Genomic DNA, 25126 nt, shown 5'->3' on the forward strand with positions numbered 1-25126 from the left:
GTATGCAACCCTTTTTTTAATCTATGCCTTGCTCCCTAGCACTTCTTGCACTCACTGTTGTAGCCAGAGACTACTTTTATGTGCAGCAGCATCAGCCTCCTACCTTGTCTCTTCTTTCTTCATCCTCTGGGAAGAAATAGCCTTCTCTCTTCTTGGCCTAGGATAATTATCCCTATATTCTCAAGGATAGTCTATTCACAATTCCTGTATCACCAGGCATTGGTAGAACAGACTGGGCAATGCATCTGTGGAGTTCATTCAGTCCCTCACTTTACTAATATTACAAGTAAGGGACTAGAGCTTTGGAAAGACTCTGTCCTTATGGAGCAAATGCTCAAATACCTTCCCTTTATAATAATGCCTCTGTTTAGCAAACAAAAAGAATCACTGGAGCTCCTGGAGGAGGAGGAAGGAGGAAAGTGAAGCTCTCTCTGTCCCACAGGCACCTTAGCTGTGACATGGAATCAAGGGAGGAGGAGAGCAAGGAGGAGGAAGGAAGGATTGCATTTTCTCCAAGGGAGTTGGCCTGGCTTCTTCCTTCCCATTTCCAGAGCTAATTTAGGCCACCTAAGAGTGCATATATTTGGATGAATGATACATTCTCATCCATCTCCCGCTGTAGCAGTTAGATGATAAACCAAATACATTTGGAAATAAGAAAAGGGGAAAAAACTCATAAAATTGATAGCCTAGAAATGGATAAACCAGCATTGAAGGGGCTGCAAAGTTTAATGAGGAAAGAGATGGGGAGAGGTGTGGGAGTGTGCTGGAAGAGAACCAAGAGAGATATGGAGGAAAATCATAGAATGTCAGAGCTAGAAAGGTCCTCAATGGCTATTGAGAGCAAGCCCTACCTGAAAAGAGATCCTTTTGAAAGCAGTCCCAGCGAAAGGGTCACACTGCCTCCACTTGATTACGTCCACTGGTGGGGAACTCATTTTTTTCATTAGCAGTCCATTCTCATTTTGGACAGCTCTCATTGTGGGGAAAAATTTTCTCTCATGCCAAAGTCTGTCTCTCTGCCACTTAAGCAGTCAGAGACTATGAAATCTCATAATGTGGTACAAAGGAAAGAGGGATAGATTTAAAAGCAGAAGATTTGGGTTTGCTACCATCGGTCTGCTAGCTCACTGGACCTGGAGTCAGGAAGACCTGAATTCAAATCCAGATTCAGACACTTACTAGCTATGATCCTAGGCAAGTTACTTAGCTCCCTCATCTTCAGTTTCTTCATCTGTTAATTAGGAATCATAATGGTACCTGCCTCCCAAGGTTGTCATGATAAAATGATATAATATTTATAAAGCACTTAGCAAACCTTAGAACACTATTTAAATTCTATTTATTATTACTACTACTACTTACTACTACTACTACTACTACTACTACTACTACTACTACTATTACTACTACTATTATTGTTGTTGATGATGATGATGGTGTTGTTACTAGCTATACGACCTTGGTCAAGTCATTTAGCATATATGCACTTTAGTTTCATCATCTGTCAAATGAAAGGTTTATATTAGCTGACCTCTAAGTTCATTTCCAGCTCTAAATCTATGATGCTGTGAATTCAGTTTCAGAAAAAGCCTGAAAGGCCAACTCATCCAATGCCCATGTGAACAGAGATCCTCTCTCTTTGAGAATCTTTGAATACCTTCAGTCACAGGGAGCTTACTACTACTTAAGTAGTCCATTACACTTGTGGCTATCTTAATTAACCAGTTACTCTGGGTGTATGAATGAATGTGTAACAGAAAAAGTAAATAATAGGCTAATGCTGATGATTTTAGCAGCCAAGAGACAATACTCCCAGACCTAAGCACAATGTTCAGGTCTTTGAAGTCAGCAGCCCTACTCTGCTGAGAAACTAAGAGGGCAAAACTAAAGAAATTCCCAGAAGTCTGCACTGAATATTCCTAGCTCATTTGTTTATCCTGAGTTTTTCTGGCTCTCAGTCTACCTGCTGCTCTTGGGACTGTATCTCCTATAGTACCTATGACTATGTACTGAGTACTTAAATAAGTATCACCCAACTCTACTGGTAGACTCGGCACTTCTGGAGCCCTACATCTCCTTTCTCTATTGATCTAGTGACTCTATTTTCTGACTCTCTGCCTTTTGACCTCCAGCTTTCCCACAGTGGCTCTAGTTCTGCCCTCTATGGCTAAGAATAGAGAGTCACATTCTTTTTTGAGGAACAGCATGGTTAGGAGGCAGCTAGGAGGCACAGTGGATATGGCACCGGCCCTGAAGTGAGGAGGATCTGAGTTCAAATCCAGCCTCAGATCAAACACTTGACACTTACTAGCTATGTGACCCTGGGCAAGTCATTTAACCCCAATTGCCTAAAAAACAAACAAAAAAAAACCCCAGGAGAAACAGCATGGTTATGTGTCTCCAAGGCCAACCCATGGATTCGGAAAGACCTGGATTCAATCTTGCATCTGATGCATACTGGCTACATGACCAGGTAATTCTTTAAGGTTATAAAGTACAGACAAGATGCTAAAATGATTCTGTAGAGGAAGTTTCCATACTGGAAGCTGGTGAAATCACAGAGCTGGACCAAAAAAAAAAATCATTCTTCTACAGAAACAGCCCTTCTAATATTTGAAGGGAGCTACTACTTCTCCCCTAAGTCTTCCCTTCTCCAAGTTAAACACTTCCAGTTCCTCAACCAATCTTCATCATCTTTGTCCCTTCCTTCTGGACAAATTCTAGTTTATCAATTTCCTTCCTAAAATATGGTCCCTAAAACTGAATATAATACTGTAGGTCTGTAGGTGTGGTCTAACCATGGCAAAGGACAGTTGGGTGATTACCTCCTTCTGGTTGCTTTGCATTTTTAAAGGCAGCTTATTACATTAGTGGTAAGGACATTTCCCATTTGATTTGCAAGTAGCCAATATGAAGGACTCCCATCTTTACCATGGCTACAGGAGGTAGAGGCCCACGACTTTCCAGTGGCAGACCTTCTTTTTCTGACAGAGGAGTGATGCCAAGGTCCTAGGGATCCCTTCTAAATCAGGATTTGGATATTCTTCAGAGAAAGATCCAAAATCATCCAAAGAATATGAGACCTCTTATCCATTTGGTGAAGCATTCCAAGCTGGCTATAGGTCGGCAGGGCTGCTGTCTCTGTCTCTCTCAGTTTCCATCATCTTCTCTGTCTCTCTCCCCTCTTTCCTATCATCTCTTAATCTCCCCTCAAGTCTATCTCTTTTACTTGACTCCATCATGTCCCTAAAAAAAAAAACCACCCTCATCAGAAAACTCAACACCCTTCCATATTATAGCAGCTTTGGAACTCACATCTTATCAGCACCCTCCATATCCTCTGGCCATCTCACTGGGGCATTGGAGTGAGGAGTAAAGCGTTCCTTCCGAGGATGGTATTTTAAAAGGGCTGCCAACCCTGTCCCCAGTGTACACACATATTTATGCATATGTAACATATATACATATATACACATATATACACACATGTACATATATACATAGCTTACAAACATCAACTATATCTTACATGTAATATATTACCCATATGTAATAAATGTTACATTTGTGTGGTGTGATATGTACTATATATGTGCAATGTTATTAGTCATGCTCCCATTATTTATGTGATATATATTAGATGTATGTATGTTATATATGTTGTATAAATGTCACAAATGTCACATGTGGCATATATGGTGTATATATATTATATATTTCTTATACATCACACACATACACACGTGTGTATAGATACATTGGTACTCACACTTCTTCATTATACTCAGCATATTCTGTCTTTATTTCTGTCTCAGTTTATCTCTGTCTCCCTTTCTCTGTCTCTCTCTATGTCTTTGTCTCTCTTTCTCTTTCTCTCTCTGTCTCTCTCTTTCCCTATCTCTCTCTGTCTATTTCTCTGTCTCTCTGTCTCACTCTCTCTGATACTGGGTCTTCCTTTCGCTCCTAGGCTGAAAATGTAGCCTCTCTTGGGTCAGATTCTATTGCTGAATGGCATGAAAGCTTTGACCTGCTCCATTTCTACCCTCGGCTGGTTTGCCCCTCCTTAAGCAGCCTGGTAGCCCCCAGGTTCGGGGAGTTCACTGTATTGTGCCAGATTTACTGTAGGCATCCAGTCAGCTTTAACCCTATTGAAGCTCAGAATTCCCAAACTCAAATAATCTGACAGCTTCAGCCTCTCCAGCATCAGGGGTTACAGACATGGGCCACCGCATCCAATGCTGCTGTTTCTTTGAAGGAATGTCCTTGAGTCAGACTCTGGAGGCTCTGTCTCATTATCCACTACCTGATGGTTGGCTCTGTCTTTCTCTGGTGTCGGCCCATGCCCATTCAGAGTGGCTGAAATCTTGGCTTCTCTCTAGGCCCATGGGGAGCACCAGGTTAAGAGCAAAGGGATTAAAAAATAATGGAGTTATACAAGTTGTACATAATAGATTTGCATTTTCATGTATAATCATCTTTTGTAAATTCTACTATGTTATGGAAATGCTTGTTTTGTTTCGTGAATTAAAAATAAAATTAAATGAAAAAAGAAATAATAGGTAATATGTTTAGAGAGGTAAAGTAGGTTTGATAGAGATATAGATATATAGAGTTTGACAAAGCTTCATCTGGCTTGGGGGTCAGTGGGCTTTGTCTTTGAGAGCCTCCATACAATGGCTGCTGTCCCCAAAGTGGTGCTCCACTAGGCAGCCTTTCCTTGGCAAAGGCTCTCCTTTGACAATGAGTACCTGTTAGTCTACACTCTCAGTTCCTTGGCTGGCATTTCTCTTATCACTTCTCCCTTCTGTACCAACTACCCCACCTCTGAAGGGACCTAGGTGAATAGCAGTGGGCTCTTCCAGGCTCCATAATCCCAAACACTGCTCACAATCTCCAGGTGACAACCTGAGGCAGTCAGGTCTGAGAAGAAAGCTGAAAAATGGACATGCCTGGGGAGTGCCACAGGACAAAAGCAGAAACACTTGGACACCAATAGAAGGCATTGAAATGCACTGTACTAATGTGGGTGTTTGGTAAAAGGCAAGTCTGCATTGGGCTGTATCCAAGGGTAGTAAGTTACCAATACCCCCCACCCCCAAAACAGAACTCCAGATAATATATAGTTCTATAATATCATCATATTGAGCTTTATGTGGCCAATATCATAGGATTTCCAACTGGAAGGGAAATTAGAGATAACCTAGTCCAATGCTTTTATTTTGCACAGGAAGAACTAAGAAACAGAGAAGGAAGGTCACTTGCCCAAGGTAACACAGGTGTTAAGTAGCAGAATCAGAATCCCAACCTACATCTTCTGAAGCCATCACAGTTGCTTATTCCATGACATCCTCTGTCTCTAATGCTGATCCCCACCAAGAAGCAAGAAATTCAGCAGATTTCCAATTGATAAGTGTTTGTGAAGAGCCTGCTATGTGATGGGTACTGTCCTAGGCACTGGGGATACAAAGAAATGAGTGAAAATAATCCTAAGTTTCAAAGAGCTTTCATTCTATTGGATGCCCACATCCTGCTTAGTGCCACATCACATGAACGATATAATCACAAATGGTAATTAACAGTCAAAAAGGGTTATATAAGAAGATCTAGCTTCCTGGAGGATGGGAGAGGAATCATTTGGCCACTACAGCTGAGTCAGTCAGGCAATAAGCATTTATTAAGTGCCTACTATGTGCCAGGCACTGTGTTAAATTCCAGGAATATACAGAAAAACTATCTATCTCCACCCTCAAGGAACTTCCTTTTGAATGGGGACATTAACATGAATATAATATTGAACATACAAGACATACATAGTGTGAATGAAGGTAATCTCAGAGAGAAGGCACTGACAGTGGGAGGGACCAGGCTGCTATTTAATAACAACTAATATTTATGTAGCTCTTTGAAGTATGCAAGGGTCAGGTAGGTGGTGCAGCAAATAGTGTGTCAGGCCTGAAGTCAGGAAGGCTCATCTTCCTAAGTTCAAATCTGGCCTGAGAGGCTTACTAGCTGTGTGACCCTGGGCAACTCACTTAACCTTGTTTGCCTCAGTTTCCTCATCTGTAAAATGAGCTAGAAAAGGAAATGGCAAACCATTCCAGTATCTTTGCTAAGAAAATGAAGTTATGAAGAGTCAGACATGACTGAAAAAGACTAAACAATGACCAAAAAAAAAGTATGCAAACAGCTTTACCCATATTATCTCATTTGATCCTCACAACACCCTTTGTGGTAGATGCTACTGTTATCCTCATTTTACAGATGAGGAAACTGAGGCTAAGAGAGGTAGAGTGACTTGCCCAGGGTCATAAAGCTAGAAAATGTCTCAGGATTCAAACCCAGGTTTGCCTGGCCCCAGGTCCAATACTCCATTCACTAAGCCACATTGCCTGTGAACTACTGTGAGAGCTCTTTGCACAATAGATCATTAGAAGCCTGGGCTTCTAAAGAAGTCATTCTTTGACAGAAGCTGAGTTCAGGTTGCTGGGTTTTGTAACGGGAGTTGTTTCAGGTGAGAACTCTTGGTTCTAATGGTGCTTCAGTTTTACCCCAGAATAGGTCTCCTCCAAAGCAAGTATCTGGCCTGGGATGTTCAATCTCACTGCACTTGGTGTACTTCTCAAGGAGAACACCCTTACCGTCCATGCTCACCTCTCTTCAAACAAGATGGTTGGCATTTTTCAGTTAAAGGATCATCCTTATTTCTGCCCTCTCCTTCTACCACCCTGAGTGATCTTTTCTAGAAAATAGAGCATGCTGCATTCGGGAAGGAGAGGGGTGTGTGTGTGTGTGTGTGTGTGTGTGTGTGTGTGTGTGTGTGTGTGTGTGTGTGTATGCGTGTGTGTGTATCCTCCACTGACAACATTTGGGGAGGATTGGAGAGACATTTACATGGGCAGATGTGTACAGAATACATACCAGGTGATTTTGGAGTGTGGAGGGCACTAGCAGAATTAGGAAAGGCCTTAGGCACAAGTTGGCACAGGCTGAGTCTTGAAGGAAATTAAAGATTCTAAGAGGCAGATGTGAGAAGGAAAGGCATTACAAGCATGGGACAAAGACAGTACAAAGGCATGACAAGGTGGGATGCAAGGAACACTGAGAAGGCCAGGTCGAATGGACCTCAAAGTGCAGGTTGGGGATCCTGGGCACACAGTAGGTGCTTAATAAATGCTTTTTGGATTGATTCTCCTGTTGAAGCTATAGATGACCGTGGGCTATCAAAGACAATGCCTACCAGTGCATAAGTTCAGGCAAGTTGAACAAAACTGGAAAAGACTTCAAGAACAGGACTAGAAACAGTCTTGATGTGTCTGGTGTGTGAGGATGAGTGTAATTAAGGGCGAAAAGGCTCATCACCAGGTTGGCTGCAGGATGATTCCACAACAGCAATGGACAAGGACCATTAACTATGATACAGCTATCCACATTGGTAGAAGGAGGATACTCACAAAATTATAGAGCACTAAACGTTGATGTGTGCATACATATCTCTATATCTCTTTGTACTCACATCAGTCCAATATGTAGATGAGTATATGCATGTGTGTGTGTGTTGCACGTGCATATTTATGCATAGATACTTCAAGTATTATGTATAGATACATATATATATGATATTATATATATATATATATTTATTTATACACACACATACACACACACATACTTCTACATCCCAATTAATCTTCCCAAGTGCCCAACTCATAAATCCCATCTGCCGAGTCTTTTTGAGCAAGCAGAAAGTATTTAGGAACTCCATGACACTAGAAGAATGAAAAGAAGGTGTCCTTTACGAGCCCCCCTCCAAACTCACTCTTTGTTTATTACATCATAAACCTTTCACCCAAGTGGTTCATCACTGAGCAGAGTACAGACGGTACACCGGCAGCACCAATTTCTTTATGCAAAGGTCGGTACCTTGTTCGAAGATTCCCTTGCTCTGGTACTCCATCAAAGACGGACAATACATCAAAGTCCTCTTCCAGTGCAAAGGCGTGGAACACAAGCTGTATCCTGTTCTGTTCCTCGGCTGTGATGATCCATGTGCAGTTGGCATAGTTGGGATAACCATACGGGAATCCAGGGCTCTCGACTGTTCCGTTGGGGCCTTGCAAATTGAATGTGCAATTCTGGCCTAGGAAAGGGAGGGGAAAGACATGGTTAGGCAAATAGAAGTGATCTGGTATAGTTTTGGGCTTGGAGTTGGAAGATTTGCGTTCAAATTCTGCTTCTGGCATTTACCAATCTGTGATTCTAGGCAAGTCATTTAACTTCTCTCAGTCTCAAGTAACATACCAGGATTTATCTGTTAAATTTCTGAAAATTTAAAATAGTAGGTCATGCATAGAGCATGCCTAGGGGGCATAGGTAGTGAATTCTATTACCAATGAAAACATACCCATCAGGGGCAGTGCAGTAGAGGTCATTAAAGAATTGTATGGCTAAAAATGGAGATGGGCTGGCCACATAGCCAGGGTAAGGGACATCAAATGGATAGTCCATGTTCCAAACTGGTACTCACAGAAAGTCAAGTGGTCTAGAGAAATGCCTTCATAGACCTCTTTCATCCCTTGCCCCCACAGAAGCGTTATGAGGGCATGGGTGAGAGTCCTTTGGGATGAGAAAACACAGATTGGTTGACATTGCTTTACTGGGAAGAATTCCTACATCAGTGAGATCAAAGATCCTTTGAAATCTTGAATTATAACAAATTCCTGACACCATTTTATTTTCTAGAGACAATCTCTCTCTTTTCCTGTAGTGGTTGTAGAAAGAAATCCCAGATGACTGAGCACCTGTGTTGATGGACTATGGTAATTAAGGTTTTCTCTATAAACCAAGCACCGCTGTGTATGTACAGAGAGTGAGGTCTCCTTGGTGCTAAAGGGGGAGGTAAAGATGAAGAAGGCAGTCCTTGTTCTCAAGGAGCTTACAGTCTAGTGATGACATGTACAAAAATAATACAAAATAGTTATTTGTAGGAGAAGTATTAATTACCTTCTGTGTGCAAAAAGGTTCAACATCAAAAATGGATAAGGTTTTATTCAATGAAATGGCATTAATGAAGCTATATTAACATCTACCATCTACGAGGATATTACTGCATCCTAAGATCCATGGAGCCTTTCCACCTAACTTGCAGCTGAAACCTGTCTCCCTCTATCAGAATGTGAGCATGGAGGATTAACGTGAGCATTAGGCTTCTCCAGAAGGAGAGTGGAGTCTGTCTTATTTTTCTGTTTGTATCTCTACCACTCAGCACAATGCTTTCCACATATTAAGTTCCTAATAAATACTTTACTCATTCAGTCAAATTACAAAAGAGAAGCCTACACAAGGGGCAGGGAGATCTGAGGAGAGTAAGATAACTTCTGTCTTGGAATTTCAGGTGAGATAGTAATTGCTCCTCCAGTTGAGGAGTCAAGGAAGGGTTTATAAAGGAGATGGTATTTGACTCAAGCTTTGGAGGATGGACAGGATTCAATAGGCTTAGACAAGGGGAGGGGATTCCTGGAAGGTGAGGTGCAGAGGCAGGAAAGTGTTGAGTACATTTGGGGAACATACAAGCAGATCAAGCTGGCTGAAGCATATGACAAATGTGAAGGAAGAACGTGAGATGAGGCTGCCTCAAGCAGTGGAGGGTTTTGAATGACAGGATGAGATTGGACTTTATTTTGTAGACATTGGGAAACCAGTGAAAATTTGTGAGCAGCTATGCATTAAGGAGAAAAATTTGCTATTGATGTGTAGTCTAGGTTGGAGGTAAGGGGAGAGGTTAGGAAACCACCATAACAATCCAGGTGAGAGGTAATAAAGACCTATACTAAGGTGGTGAGAGTAGAAATAGGAAGAAGGGATGAATGTGAGAGATACTGGGGAGAACCAATTGGCCACGGGGGTGAGAAGGGATGGAGAGTCAAGCATTGGAAGTTTGGAGTCTCTTTGACTAATTGATTATCTCTCCACAATCTCTTCTCCATCTCTTCTTTCTGTTCTCACTCTCACCACCCTTAACAGAGACAGGTCAAGAAGAAGAGTTTTAGCCTAAAGCTGTTGGGTTCAGTTTTGAATTCAAAGACTTTGAAGTAAGGGTTTTCAAACAGAGACACTCTGTAGCCCAATAAGAAATGCAAACCTGAAGTTCAGAAGAGAGGTCTCAGAGGCAGCTAGGTGGTGCAGTGGATAGAGCACTGGCCCTGGATTCAGGAGGACCTGAGTTCAAATCTGGCCTCAGACACATAACACTTACCAGCTGTGTGACCCTGGGTAAGTCACTTGACCCCATTGGCTAGCCCCCCCAAAAAAAAACAAAGAAGAGAGGTCTCATCTGGGTGTACATATTTGAGAGTACACTTAGACATATTAGATGAAGCTCTAGAAAAGAATGAGATCACCAAGGGAGAAGATGTAGAAAGATGAGGGCAGAACCTTGATGAATTATTTTTTAAGAGGATACAAACAAGAGCTAGAGAAAGAAAATGGGTAGTGAAAGAGGTAGGGAAAAAACCAGAGGAGAGCAATCGATCAATCAAAAAGCATTTATGAAGGCCCTACTATGAGCCAGGATGTACACTAAGTGTGGGGGTTATAAAGAGAATGAGTCCCTACCCTCAGGGAGCTTACATTCTAACAGGAGAGACAATATGTACACATGTAAATATATGAGGATTATATACAAAATGAATACAAGGTTGTTTTTGGAGGAAAGTATCAGCAAAGTATCAAAAATATCTCAAGTCAGGAGAGGAATCAATATTGAGAAGGGAGGTGCTAGCCAAGAGTACTAAATGCTTTGGAGAAGTCGAAGAAGGATACTAAAAAACACCAATGAATTTGCCATGCAGGAAGACATGGGTAACCTTGAGCAGTGTCATTTTAGTAGGGCTAGTGAGCAGAGAAATCAAATTCCCAAGGACTGAGGATGGTGAGGAAGTAAAGGCTATACTCTTTCCAGAATTCTGGCCAGAAAGGGGACAAGAGGAGGAAGACTGTAGTAGGAGAGAGTGAACACCTGTATTACTCATTTAGGTAAATTATCTCATGTTCAGGCAGACTGGGGAAGTAAAGAGCTGAAAAAGATGATGGTATTTATGAATTGAATTTGGATTTCTAAACTGCAACTCCAAATAGAGAACTGATGGGCTCTTGGCTGGAGTTGGAAAGTACCTAATGAGGATCAGTAAAATATATGTGTGCAGTTATACACACATATACATATACATATTTACATATGTGTGTATGTGTATATATATACATACATATGTATGTATATATTTGCTTGGAATCTTGTGACTGATCAAGAAGGATTTCAATGGAAAATGGTGGAGAGAGAGAAATCTATCTACATATATCTGCCAAGTCAGAAACCACAGAAAATAGCATATGTAACACAGGAAGAAGAATATCAGTGTAGAGGGCCAGTAATTCAAAAGAGATAATATCCAAGAAGTAAGACAGCAATAAACCCACAGTTTCAGATGTCTGTGCCCAATTGCATAAAACATTGGTAATAAACAGGGTTGAGCTGGCGATTTTAATGCAAGGAGGCAAATTTGACTTCAGAGCTACCACTGAGATTTTATAGGATGGGACTTGTGACTAGAATATGGTTGTGGAGGCTTATACTTTATTCAAAAGGAACAAAATAGATAAAAGGAGTGAAAGAGTAGCATTATATATTAAGGAGATAGATGCATGTGAGGAAATGAAGCAACTGGAAGGGTAGCAAGCATTTGGTTGAGGACCAATACCAAGAGATACAGAAGCAGTATTGTTGTGGGAGTATATTATGGACCACTCGGACCGAAGAAGGAAACAGAGGTGTTCAGGGAAGATACAATATAGGAGCGATGAGAGATTCAATTACCTGGATGATAGCTTGACTTTTCTTTATGCCAAGAGCAGAGAAACTAATAAATTCCTGAAATGTCTTGACATGGTCATTTCATTATTGAAAAAGTGGAGGAAGCACTAGGGGAAATTGCTATTCTGGACCCGATTTTGACAACAACAAAAAAAAGAGGAATCTCTTGCCAATATAGAAATAATAGGATCTTTGGGAGGATGTGGCAAATCCTTCTTAAAATTCATAATATAGAAAAAATAGAAATTTGGCCATAGTCTTATGTGTATTTTGGAGTGTGTTTCAAAAGGTCTGTAAGAAAGATAAGTGGTATCATAGGAGCATCAGTTTAGAGTTGGAAGGGACCAAAGAGGCCGTTAAATGAGATCCCCTCATTTTACAGATAAGGAAGCTAAGACTAGGAAGAGTAAATGACTTGCCCAGGATCATAAGGGCCACCAATGAGAGTCTAAGGTGGATGTTTAACTCAAGTTTTCCTGATTCCAAGCCTAGCACTCTATCCACCATCCAACACTCTAAAACCCCCTTAGAATCCCCAAAGATAAAATTCAGAAGACAAAACCAGAAATGATTCAGATACAGAAGACAGTGAGAGATTAGCTATAAAGACCAATGTGAATGAACAAGGAACTTGGGGTGGGGGTGGGGATGGAGTGAAGAAGACAGATAAAGAAGATAGAAATAAAGGACAGACAACTAAGGATGAACACAAGAGAACAGCAAGGTTCTGTAACAGTACTAGAAGGAGGATTATATCTCAAGATAAGCTGAGGTTGCAGATGGGTGCTAAGGATAACTAAAGGCGCTCTTTCTTAAATCTATGGAGGGGGGAGGAGAAGGAATAGCAGAGTAGTACACATGCTTGGGGAAAGTGGTATAGTGGAGAGGAAGCTTTTATTCTGCTAATACAAAAATATTATTTTTTTCTACCAAAGAACATTAATTTTAAATTATGAAAGAGAGGTGGTATAGGCAGTTAGGTGGTATGGTGGCCACAACACTATACTTGGAATTAAGAAGATCTGAATTCAAAACATCTCTCAGCTTCAGTGTCTTCATCTATAAAATAGGAATAATAATAGTGTCTATTTCAAACGATTGTTATGAGGACCAAAAGGATAATATATACATAGTGTTTTGTAACCCTAAAAATACTATATAAATGTTGGATATTATTAATACTAGCTAATAATACTAGCTAACATTTATATAATACCTACCACATGCTTTAAAATAGCATCTTATTTGATCCTCATAACATCCCTGGGAGGTAGATGCTATTATTATCCCCATTTTACAGATAAGGAAACTGAGGCCAACAGGGTTAAGTGACTAGTAAGGGGTCTGAGGTCAGATTTGAACTCAGGTCTCCCTCACTTCAGGCCAGTACTCTATCTACTGCATCACCTACCTACTCTTATTATTAAGATTAAGTATAATTAATTATAATTATAGCAATAATTGTTCAACTTGAAATAGATAAGGAGAGAGTAAGAGAACACAAAGCTACCCTTTGAAAAGTACAAGTCACGACGACTCTATGAATTAAATCCCATGGTAATGAAAGGCCTGGAATATGAGCCCACTAAGTCAATAGTCTTTAAAAAATCATGGAAAATGAGAGAGGGGCTGGGGGGGGTGGCAAGCGAATAGGCAAATACCTCCATTTTCAGAAAAGGGGACTAAGGGAATTCTATAAGCTCTAGGCTGGGGTGGATTTGACTTCAGTTCTTAGAAAAAGTCTATGTAATGCATTATTAAAGGCCTGGTTTGTGGGCATTTTAAAAGGGAATTGGTGATCACTAAAAGCTTGGCTTCATCAAGAGCAAGTCAGATTGATTTCATCTTCTTTCTTTTTTTCTTTTTTTCTTTTCTTTTTTTTTTTTGGCAAGGTTACCAGACTACTAGATCAGGGGAATTCCAAAGACATCATATTCCTGACTTTCTGTAAAACATTTGACAAAATCTCTCCTACTCTCCTCACAAGTGAGATAGAAGCATGAGAGAGATGGAAGTAAAGGAAATTAGATTCAGTTAAACAGATTTGGGTGGAATGCCTGGATTCAAAGTATAAGTCATTGATGGACCAGCAGGATCCTTCACTTCATAGAACAAATCCAGGGGGATTTGGATTCAATCAAATGGCCACATTTGAGGACCTAGGGGGCCACATGTGGCCTTGAGGCCACAGGTACCCCACCCCTGGACCAGTCTCACCTTAAAGAGTGATCTCTAGTGGAATTGCCTAAGAATCTATATGTGGGCCTGTGGTGCTCATTGTTTTCACTGCTCCAAAAAATGGTGTTGATGGAATGTTTTATCAGCTTTGTAGATAATACAGAGCTGGGACCTAATCTACTATGTGGTAGAGTCAGGATTCAAAATATCTCCATGAGCCAAACAGAGATAAATGTCAAGTTGTTTACTTAGGTTCAAAAATTAAATGTCATAAGTAAAAAGTGGGGAAGGCATTACCAGGCAACAGTTCACAAAGACAACATTTGGTAGATTTAGTAGGCTACTGCATAAGCTTAATATAGGACTTGGGGGCAGCTAGATAGTGTAGTAGATAGAATGCTGGGCTTGGAGTCAGGAAGAACAGAGTTCAAATCCAGCCTCAGACACTTAAATAGCTGTGTGACCCTGGGCAAGTCACTTAACTGTTTACCTCAGTTTCCTCATCTGTAAAATGAGCTGGAGGGGGAGAAGGCAAAGCACTCCTGTATCTTTGCCAAGAAAACCCCAAATGGGAGTCATAAAGAGTCAGACATGACTGAAAAATGATTCAACAACAACAAAAATAGGAATCAAGGTACAAATGAATCAAAAAATTAATGTGATCTTAAGATGCATTAAGACAGGCACGGTGTCTAAGACTACAGAAGGGATGATCTCACTGTCTCTCCCCTGGCCATTCCTGGTCTCATTTCTTACCTAGCCTTAATCACTGAATGGGTGTTGCCTCAGTCAAATTGAGAGCTGGGAAAGACCTTAGCTTAAAAAGGCTGAGGTCTCCCACTGCCTCCAGGGCCATCTCGAGTGGTGCTGATCTATCTCTGGCCACTGGACCCAGATGGCTCTGGAGGAGAAAGCGAAGCTGGTGACCTTGCATAGCCCTCCCTCACTCAAAACCAATTCATTGCACATCATGGCATCACTTCCCTGATGTCATGCTCCTCTTTGAGAACAAAGGACGAACGACAACAGCTAGAGTATTAGGTTCAGTTCCAGGAACGGCGTATGAGCAGGGCACCGACGTGACAGAGGACACCAGAGGAGTGAGAGGGACAGGAGGACCGGAGCTCAGGCCACAGGAATGTATCAACTGGAGCAGCTGGAGAGGGTTAGCCTAGAGAAAGGAAGGCTCGAGGAAGGATGGGACACAATTCCTTCCCTCTCATATCTGAAGAGCAGGAAGGAAGGAAAGAAATAAGCATTTATTAAGTGCCTACTACATTCCAGGCTCTGCTGAGCATGCTTTACAAATGTTATCTCATTTGGGACTCGCGACAGCTCTATTATGACTCTCATTTTACAGCTGAAAAAGAAAAAAAAACTGAGACAGAGGTGAAATTACTGGTTAATTAGGGACCTTAGAACTCAGGTCTTCCTAACTCCAAGCTCAGTGCTCTATACGCTGTACTGCCTACATGCCTATAGCGTAAAAGAGGGATTATATTTGTTCTGCTCCATTTGGGCAAAACACACACATATACACACACCCACCCACCCACACACACACACACACATATATACATATATATATAGAGAGAGAAGCCTATAGAAAGGTAGACTTAGGACTGATATTAGGAAAAATTCTAAACAAGTAGAATTGTCCAAGAGTGGAATAGACTATCTCAGGAGGATGTGGGTTTGCCTTTGCTTCAGGTGTTAAAGCAGTGTGACCACTTATTTGGGATATTATAGAGGAAATATTGTTAATGTAAGGATGGATGTGGATGCTCCCTGAAATTCCTTCGAGCTCCGAAATTCTGTAATTGTAGGTCTGGATGACCACAATTTTCTGAAAGATATGGATTTTGTGTAGGTTTCCAGAGGAGGGAGAGGGCCTAGTGGAGAAATGTGTGGTGGGTATTACCACCAACTCAATGGTTATGTGTCTCCTGACATTACCCTGAGCTATTCGTAATAAAGAAAGTGCTAATAGAGACCAGGAGCTATCAGAGGCTCTTAGAGAGACAGTGTAGCTTGTCCCCAAATGCCAGAGTTCAAAGCATGCGGAGAATGAGTCAAATTGGAATCTCTTCGTATGCACTTCAACCAGGATTCTTGAACCCCTTCCTAATTTTAGACTTTGTTTCCTTGTTTTACTCCTCTGGGACCTATCATTGCCAAACTACCAATTTGTACTTTCTGTTAATGGGCACAATCACTGTGTCCAGACCCTGTCTGCTGGCTACCTCCAGTTAGCTAATGGGCCACAATGAGTGCCTCTTCAGAGTCCAGATGCCCAGACTGTGCGGAAGCATCCCTCCAAGTGATGCTTGGCTAGGCAGGCTCTGCAGCTGAGCCACCTCCACCTTTCTTTCCCATGCCCCTTGCTACACTACAGCTTATGCCCAGGGCTCTGCTTATTCTTGTTATCACCTTGATAAGGGGAAGTTCTGAGGGACCTTCTTCCCTTCTCCAGTGTGACAGGCATCAGTCAAATCAAGGCATCTTTGCTTTAGGGCATTTCTAAGGACAACATCAACCAATGGAAGAATCCCATTGGTGGGAACCACTACACCAGGGAAGTGTGAGGATTATTGAAGGGATTGGCTTATCCATGATAGACCACCTGATCCTGTCCTTGACTTCAGGGAGTTTAAGCCCCGATGACAGGGCCAGCTGAAACCTTAGTTCAAAGCTATGCCTGCAAGCAAGAAGAGATCAGAAGTGACCACATGCTAAAGGCCAAGAAGAATGATCATCCCTGCATTAGTCATGCCTTTCGGGGGGGGGGCGGCAAAGCAGATTATCAGACAGGTCCTGGAAAATAATGCAGTTCCTGTCCCCTAGGAAAGGGTAAACAGCTCAACTCTGGTGCCTTGTGGTCCCAGGCAAGCCCTCCCTATACCAGATTGTGGCAGTCAGGGCTGATCTGGGTGAAGACCAACACACACAGACCATAGGCCTCAGTCAACACCCTGAACAAACAGACCAGGGCTCCTTGGAGGAGCATCCCCGAAAGTTTTCCTTGATTTAGGCCCAGTCAGGCTCAAGGATCTGCTACCTGACAGACAGGAAGAAAGCTGTTGGGACTCAATTCCAGTTCTGCCCAGCTACAGAAGGCCCATCTCCTAAGATGCTTCTGGGTCCTTTCTGTCAGCAGCACAGGGGCGGCAGCTTGGAGAGGTGCCAGAGTGTTAGCATTCTCCTGGTGTCTCAGCTGTTCCCCTGTGCCCCTGTCAGCGTCATAAATGCTGCTGCTGGCGGCTGAGGGTGATGACAAATGGATTGCATGCACGCTCTGCCAGGCAGGGGAAACTTGGGTGTAGCTGGTTGCAGATACCATTGCTGGGTGAAGCCCCTCTGAGAAGATCAGAGGCCTCAAGGGTAGGGGTGGGGTGGGGACCCAACACAGGGAGTGCCACTTCCTTGGGGAGATTGATCAGGGAGATTTGGCTTCCCCCACTCCCCTTTTTTATTGCCTTTGCTCAGCTAATATACATTCCGTAGCATGGATTGGGACCAAGAGACTCTGGGAGTAATTCTGCTTTGCTCTCTACTCCTGTCAATAAGCCTTATTCTCTGGCAGCTGGCACAGAGTCACAGAATATCAGAACTGGAAGGGGCCTTAGGAACCTTAAGGTTTGAGCCCTCATTTTACAGATGGGGAGCCTGAGACCCCAAGAGGAGAAGTGACCTACTCAAGGTCACACAAGGTTGGCAGCAAAACCAGAATTAAAACCCATGTCTCCTGAGTCCCACTGTAGGGATCTTGAACTCTTCAAGGCTATGAAACTATGACCTTGGGAGTCTGAAGGAAACAGGATGTCTGATAGCCCCCTTTTCTCTGGACTCTCTGGTCAGTACCTTCCTTTAAAAAAAAAAAACGATTCCATTTGAAAGTCAGAGAGGTAGAGTGCACAGAATTTAGGACTTGGAGTATGGAAGACTAGGATTTGAATACCACCTCAAACACTTGGACAGTGCCCTTTCCATCACACCTACTGTATTTTAGTCTTTCCCCAGCAGTGAAAGCCTCCAATATTTCAGAGCTTGGACTGGTTTGCTGCTCAATTAGTTAAAGCTAACAATAACAATCATAACAACAACAATAATAATAATTAGCATTTATTTAGCATTGTAAGGTTAGCAAAACACTTTACACATTGCTATCTTATTTGCTCCTTACAACAACCCTGGGAGGGAGGTACTATTGTTATCTCCTTTTTATAGATGAGGAAACTGAGGCTGAAATGTTAAATAACTTGCCCAGGGTAATACTTGGTGAGCATCTGAGGCACAATTTGAACTTAGGAATTCCTGACTCCAAATCCAGATCTCTTACCTACTTATCAGACTGAAGGCCCAGATTAGAGCTGGGTAATGGCTCTTATTGAAGATACAATTCAAAGTTCATTCAGGGCTTAGAGACACAGGAAGGAGAACATTCACCACCTTAACAGTGTGACAAAGAAATCCTAAAATGTTATATATTCTTTGGCCACATTCCATTCAGAGGTGTCTCTGAGTGTCCAGAGCTAGGGAGGTGAAGGTTCTACTGCCCTCGGCCCTTGTCAGACTACATCTGCATCATCATCTTCAGTTCGGGGTGCCACATTTTATGAAAGACACTGATGAGCTTGAGAACATTTGGAGGAAGGTGACCAGGATGGAGAGAGGCCTGGAAAACATGCCACCCAATGATCAGTCAGCTGAAGTAAGCAGGGGTGTTGAGTTGAAGATAGAGATGGAATTTTGCTATGAGAAAAGAGAAGACTGGGGGTGGGGGACATAAGAGCTGCCTTCAAGTATCTGACGGCCTCTTGTGTGTAAGGGAAAATGAAACCATTTCTGCTTGGTCCAAGAACACAGGTCCAGAAGTGATGAAAGAAAGTTAAGGAGAGGCTGATTTCTTTTTGGTATAAGGAAATACTTCCTCACAATTAGAGCTGTTGAAAAATGAGATGGGCTATATCAGGATATCGGGTGGTGATGCGTCCCACCCTTCCCCCCAACTCTGCAGTAGAAGTCTTCCATCTATCAAGGGCTCAAAGGCCACTGGTGGAGTAGATTGTACAAGTGATTCTGGGTCCAAGTCCCAGAAGGCCTATGAGATCTCCCACCTCTGAGATGCTGGGATTCTGTGATGTCTGAAGGATAATGCCTTAGATTAACAGTGGTAGGGAATGGGGGTGAGGGTGGGGGGTGGGTGGCAGTCATTATATGTGTTAGAAATCAAAATTATAATTGCCAAAAAAAACTATTCCCTCTTACTCATATAAGTTACTACTTGGCTTAGAATATTGATGGAAGCATCTTCCTCCCCGGTGGTGGTTCCTTGAATGCCAAGACAGGAACATTTAGGGCCTAGCTCTCAACGAGAGCTACAGGTGAGTGGTTCTGTGGATGGAGTGCTGGATTTGGAGTCAGGAAAGCCAGAGTTCAAATCCTGATGCAGATGCTGACTAGGTGTGTGGCTCTGAGCAAATCATTTAATCTCATTAAGATCTAGTTTCTTCACTTATATATTGGGAATGATAATAGCCCCCTCCCTCTCAGGGTTGTTGTGAGTATTAAATGAAACAGCACATGCAAAGTGCTTTGTGAACTTTAGAGTGCTATATAAATGCTAGCAATCATTAATTAATATGATAAGAGTAGCATTTACTGAGGTTTGAGGCTTGTTTTCCTCAATAGCTGTCATCTCCTATAATATGAACCACTCAAAACAATTCCCTGACTCCTTCCTAATGTCCACAAATGAACACAGACTAACGAAATCCTTTCCCAGGAATCTCTGCTCTCCCTAGGACACACAGATTGTATTTGTCTCCCTGAATCAATCCCAGAGGAAGCAGATCTCAAGTGAGGAACATGCAAAAAAAAAAAAAAGCAAGATTTCCAAATGCTTCCAGAAGAGAATGCCCCGATGCCACTCACCTTCTCATGCCTGAGAAGCCAGGGTCTGTTGCAATAACTTGGGACAAGCAGCCAGATTCAGATCACCATCTTCAGAGACACCCCTGACACTGGTTCTCATAGGCAAGATTCACCCTTCAAAAGAAGGGTGAGGACCAGCAAATGAGGTGTCCCAGTTACTGCTGCTACTACCCTTCTTATGTGCCAAAGGCACGAAGCTTTCTTTGTTCTGTTATGTTTGAAAGTCAACCCAGCTGATCATCCCCATCTATTGGCACTGTATCTGTTAAACCAATAGCAAGTCAATAGAAATCCCTGGGAAAGGAGTTCTCTAAGTTCTAGGCATTCTAGGTCCCTGAGCGGAAAAAGCATTCAATTTACTTAGCCAATTCCCTGTATTTGAGACATACCACTCAACATGCACAAATTTTTTTCTCTCCCTTGGCAACCAGATTCAAAGAAATCCTTTACTGGATTCTCCTGACAAGGGAAATCCGTATTAGTCAATATGGATTCAAGATTTCCCACAATTTCCTATATTTGAGACCTATACCACTCAACACACACATACACACATTCCCTTCCCTTGGCAAACAGATTCAAAGAAACCCTTTACAGGATTCTTCTCTCAAGAGAAAGCCCTGTTGGTCAATGTGGATTCAAGAGAAAGCATATCAAGGAAGCACAGTGTTACTGATCTCTCTTTGCACCAACAAGGAGTGAAATCATTGGGACTGACCTTGTGGCATGCCCTTAGTGGACTGGGTGCTCCATCAAGCAGTAGCAGGAGCCTGACACATACGGAAGAGGACCATAGATGGAATGTTACTATGGGAAAAGTTGGCACTCTGTGGTACAGTAGTGGACATTCCAAGCGCTTGGCTTCTGGAGTGACAGGATACCTTTGGGTAAACTAGGGTGAATGGGGGTGGGGTGGAGAAAGGGATGCCACAGCACAACCTGATGCAGTCATTACCTGATTGGCCTAGAGGTAATGGTAGGAACAAGGAGAGAAGAGGCTTCCCCAGGGGGAATTGGGAAGTTTGTATTCACTGCCTTTTAGACGTGCTCTCCTTCTTTTCCATTGCTGCTTCCCCAACACATATGCCCAAGAGCCAGACTGCTCAAACCCATCCAAATTTAGGCACATGCCTCCTCATCTAAACTGAATCTCCCCCATCCTATACTCCATTGCCTCTGTACTCTGGGAAATAATAATTAGCTAGCTGATAAACTATTGTGCTAGTGGAAGAGGGCTTTGATGATCAAATTTATTATCAATAAAAATATTCTCAATATTATTATTATTCTCAATAATATTATTATTATCAATAAAAATAATAACAGCTGACATTGACAAGGTGCTTTAAGGTTTGCAAATTGCTATATATGAGGAATTTGATCCTCAAGGTGCTCCTGGGAGGCAGATACTACTATTGACCACATCTTACAGATGAGAAAGCAGAGACTCAGAAAATATCACAAAGCTGGAAAATGCTTGGGGGATCGGGGTGGTATTGAACCCAGGTCTTCCTGATTCTAAGGTCAGCACAGATATTTCCTGCCTTTAAGGAACACATCTACATCTTCAAAAAGTTTTCTGGAAACAATGCCTTTGTTATTTCACAGGTGTGATTCTAATGGCAGGAACAGAGTACCCATCATAACAAGTGGTGCAAATGGCCTTCGGAGGTAGGTTGTACCTTGCTAATCACACCACACAGGCAGCTTTGGAGGTGAGCAGGTTGAAGGTGACTATCACCCCTCCTGTCCCCTCTGAAGTCATAGACAAGTGCTGGGGATCACTTTCTATCCTTGACAAAATGCCACATCCTGTGGCACTGAGAAAGGAAAAGAAGAATGGCCCATAGAAGCCACCAAGCAGGCATTCAAAACAACTCTTGCCTCATCCTCACTGAAAACTGTCCAGTCGAGCCTTATTTATAAGAAAGTCATTAGGCCCTTGGAAGATCTTGGCACACAGCTGTTATTTATTACAGTATCCATCCGCTAGTTAGAGCAAAGGGACGGGGCTGGTATTTTCGTGCTGGCGGTAGCAATGAGAAAAGCTCTTGCAGGGTCTTCAGAGATCCAGACACTTGCGTCTCCTGCCACCCAGATGCCATTCTTAATGAAATGAGGGGAAAGAGGAAAAGCATCTCAGCATTCTCCAGTTGTCACATATTTTTAAACACTGTTAAAGAGTCCGACTGAAAATCCAGGATAAATAATAGGAAATCCCATTCAGAGAAGGCCAATTTGAAGCAACAAGATAGGAAATGTGAAAAAGGCCACCTCTGCTCCCTCGTTCACATGACCAGCCTCCCACTCAGAACCCTTCACAATTGGCTGCCACCCCACTTCTCTCCACTTTTACCTAGTACTACTTTCCTCTGAACACTCCATAATACCTTCTCCAAATCCCATCCAGCCTTCAAGGCTTGGGTCAAGTTTGGTCTCCTCTAAGAATCCTCCCAAGCCCATATTCATCTCTCCCTAGAGCAGAATTTACTGTCTATACACTCACAGATGTGGCCTTGTATGGCAAGTTTTCTTTTCAAAGGGTGATTTCTCATCTTTACCAGTATGTTAATTTGGAGAGGGTACACCTCATGCCTCACCTTCAATGGCTCCCTATGGTCTTCAGAATAAAACGAAAACTCTTCATCTTGGCATTTATCCAATACAACCTACCTCTATAGATTATTTCAAACTGTTTTTCTTCCCACTGCCTATGTTCTGGCCCAACTGACTGTCTAACTAATTCCTTAAACTTGGCAATTCCCTCCCTGTGCCTTTGGGGGCTCAGTGTCACCCCCTGTCTAAAATGTACTCTCTATCACTCAGAATTCTTCTCTTTCTTCAAACTTTAGCTCAGTTGACTTCTCCTCCATGAAGCCTCCCCTGATCCAATTTATCACTGCTTTCTCCCTATGTAAATTAACTTGTGCATACTTAGCTTTGCAGTGTTGCAGAATGTAACTGATTCTTTTTTTCACATCCTCTCCCCTCCTGCCTCCCACCCCCAGTTGAACTCACTAGATACTTGTTGGTTGATTAATGGGGACTTTTGACCATGCAAGGATCTTAACAAAGGCTTATTGACTGATTGACCAATCATAGATGAGACACCAGTCTTGGAGCTGGGAGGGACTGGCTACATGTATCCCCTCACTGAGCAGATGAGGAGGTTGATAGAGTAAGGGAAAAGGAAGATTGGCAAGACGTCCCCTCCTCAACATTTTTCTTCTTTGCAGAATTAGTGAATTACAAGATCTGAGTTATCAGGGACCTCAGAAGCCACCTAGATCCCAGCCCAACCTGTCCCTGAACAAGAATTCACTCCATAACATCCCCCAAAAGGGCTCATCCAGCTTTTGCAAGAGGACCTCCACTGCTGGAGAGCCCACTACCTCCTAGGGAAGCTCATTATATTCTTGTTGTTGTTCAGTCATTTCAGTTGTGTCTGACTTCATGACCCCTTTTGGGATTTTCTTAGCAAAGATACTAGAGGGCTTTGCCATTTCCTTCTCCAGCTCATTTTACAGATGAGGAAACTGAGGCAAACAGGGTTCAGTGACTTACCCAGGGACACACAGCTAGTAAGTGCCTGAGGCCATATTTGAAGTCAGATAGAGCAGTCTTTTGGACTCCAGACCCAGAACTCCATCCACTGAGCCACCTAGCTGCCCCATCACATTTTAGATGGCTTGAATTATCAGGAATTGTGCTATCCCATTAAGCATCTCTAGACTATCTACCCCTAGCTCCCAGTTCTACTCAAGCAGAACAAGACCAATCTCCTTTCCTCATGTCAGTCTTCCAAATACTTGAGAATAACTATTAAATCCCCCAGCCATCTGTTTTGCAGGCTGCTTCTTTCAAAAGATCCTCCTATGGCCTGGGTCTATAGTCCTCTATTGGTCCTTTGCTCTAGCTTGTTAATTATATTCCCTCTCTCACCTATGATCATTTGTTCCTTTCCCAACCCTCCCAAATCTCTGAGTTTGGGGGTAGGGGCAGTTGTACCTTTTGCCCAAATTTTGGGCACCCTACCCCCCAAGTAAGGTTCAGTCTATACCATGTCCTTCAAACAAAGTAAGCCTTTTTTAAAAAAGACCCTGGCCTATTTTCCCAGAGTATCACATCTTCAACCTGGTCACGTCCTTCAGTATTTCCATCCTGAGACTCTTCCTCTGGCTTCGTTTGCCCTCCCAGCAGCTGCTGAGCCGCTGACCTACAACCAAGACATTAACTAGGTGACTTCTTGGCCACACTAGTTACTTAGGGAGTAGCCTGCCAAGACTGGTCACCATGGGGACTCCTCAGAGCTGTCACAGAAGAGAAAGTCACCGCTGCTGCTGCAGATGCTGGACACTGTCCGAGCTCTGGCTGCTGGCCCCAAAGTGCAAAATAAAATTTCCTTTAATAATACTTCCTCATCTACTAGCATGTCCTCAGCCCATCAGCTGGCTACCTTCAAACTCAAAATTCATTTCAGCTGCTTCTTCCAACCCAGGGGCCTAGTCCCTTAATTCTGCAGCACAAATAAAACCTAATTTAACAATATTGAAGCATGGCGGTGATATCCTTGTGGAGGGGCCAAATCTGAGCAAGGTCCCGCCTGGCTCTATGCAGCAGAAGAATGGAGACCACTCCTGGCTGTCTCTTTCCCTCCCCCTCCCAGGAGACAAGAAAAGGCTTTTACCATTTTTTTCCTGGCTGTCCCATCTTTATTTCCCTTTGTTATTATGATTTATGTCTGCTTGGCCCTGTGATTGTTCTCTGTTACAAACCTCAGAAACCCAGTTAAGCCAGAATCCTTTCAAAGGAGCCCTACCTGGAGGGTACTGAGGGTAAGAGACCTTATTTGGGGTTTCTAAGGCAAGTAACCATAACTAGAGCACAGACTTGGGCTAAGAAACCAGGAAGGTATGGCATGGATAGAGGTATTCCCTAAGGAACAGAGGCAAAGACAGCCCTAAGAACAGCATAGGGACCCTATAGAAACCAACTAGTCAAATATCATCATTCTACCAACGAAGAAAATGAGAACTAGATATATACCTAGGATCACACAGGTGGATCACACAGGTGCTAGAAATAGTACAGGTGGATTCCAGCCCAGAGCTTGTGACTCTAAATCCAGTGTTCTTTGAATTAAAA

At 42.6% G+C, this 25126-nt stretch overlaps 1 protein-coding gene across 1 annotated transcript in view; it reads right to left on the reverse strand.

Annotated features, from left to right (window-relative positions):
• CSMD2 (CUB and Sushi multiple domains 2) overlaps positions 1-25126 on the reverse strand; it is a 974125-nt gene that overhangs the window by 874271 nt on the left and 74728 nt on the right. The window contains 1 exon segment of the mRNA XM_078157010.1: positions 7924-8140. Within this exon segment, the coding sequence (XP_078013136.1) occupies positions 7924-8140 (217 nt within the window).

The sequence above is a fragment of the Phascolarctos cinereus genome, unplaced genomic scaffold (genome assembly GCF_003287225.1).
Source record: "Phascolarctos cinereus isolate Bilbo 61053 unplaced genomic scaffold, phaCin_HiC Scaffold_726;HRSCAF=1367, whole genome shotgun sequence".
Taxonomy (NCBI): domain Eukaryota; kingdom Metazoa; phylum Chordata; class Mammalia; order Diprotodontia; family Phascolarctidae; genus Phascolarctos; species Phascolarctos cinereus.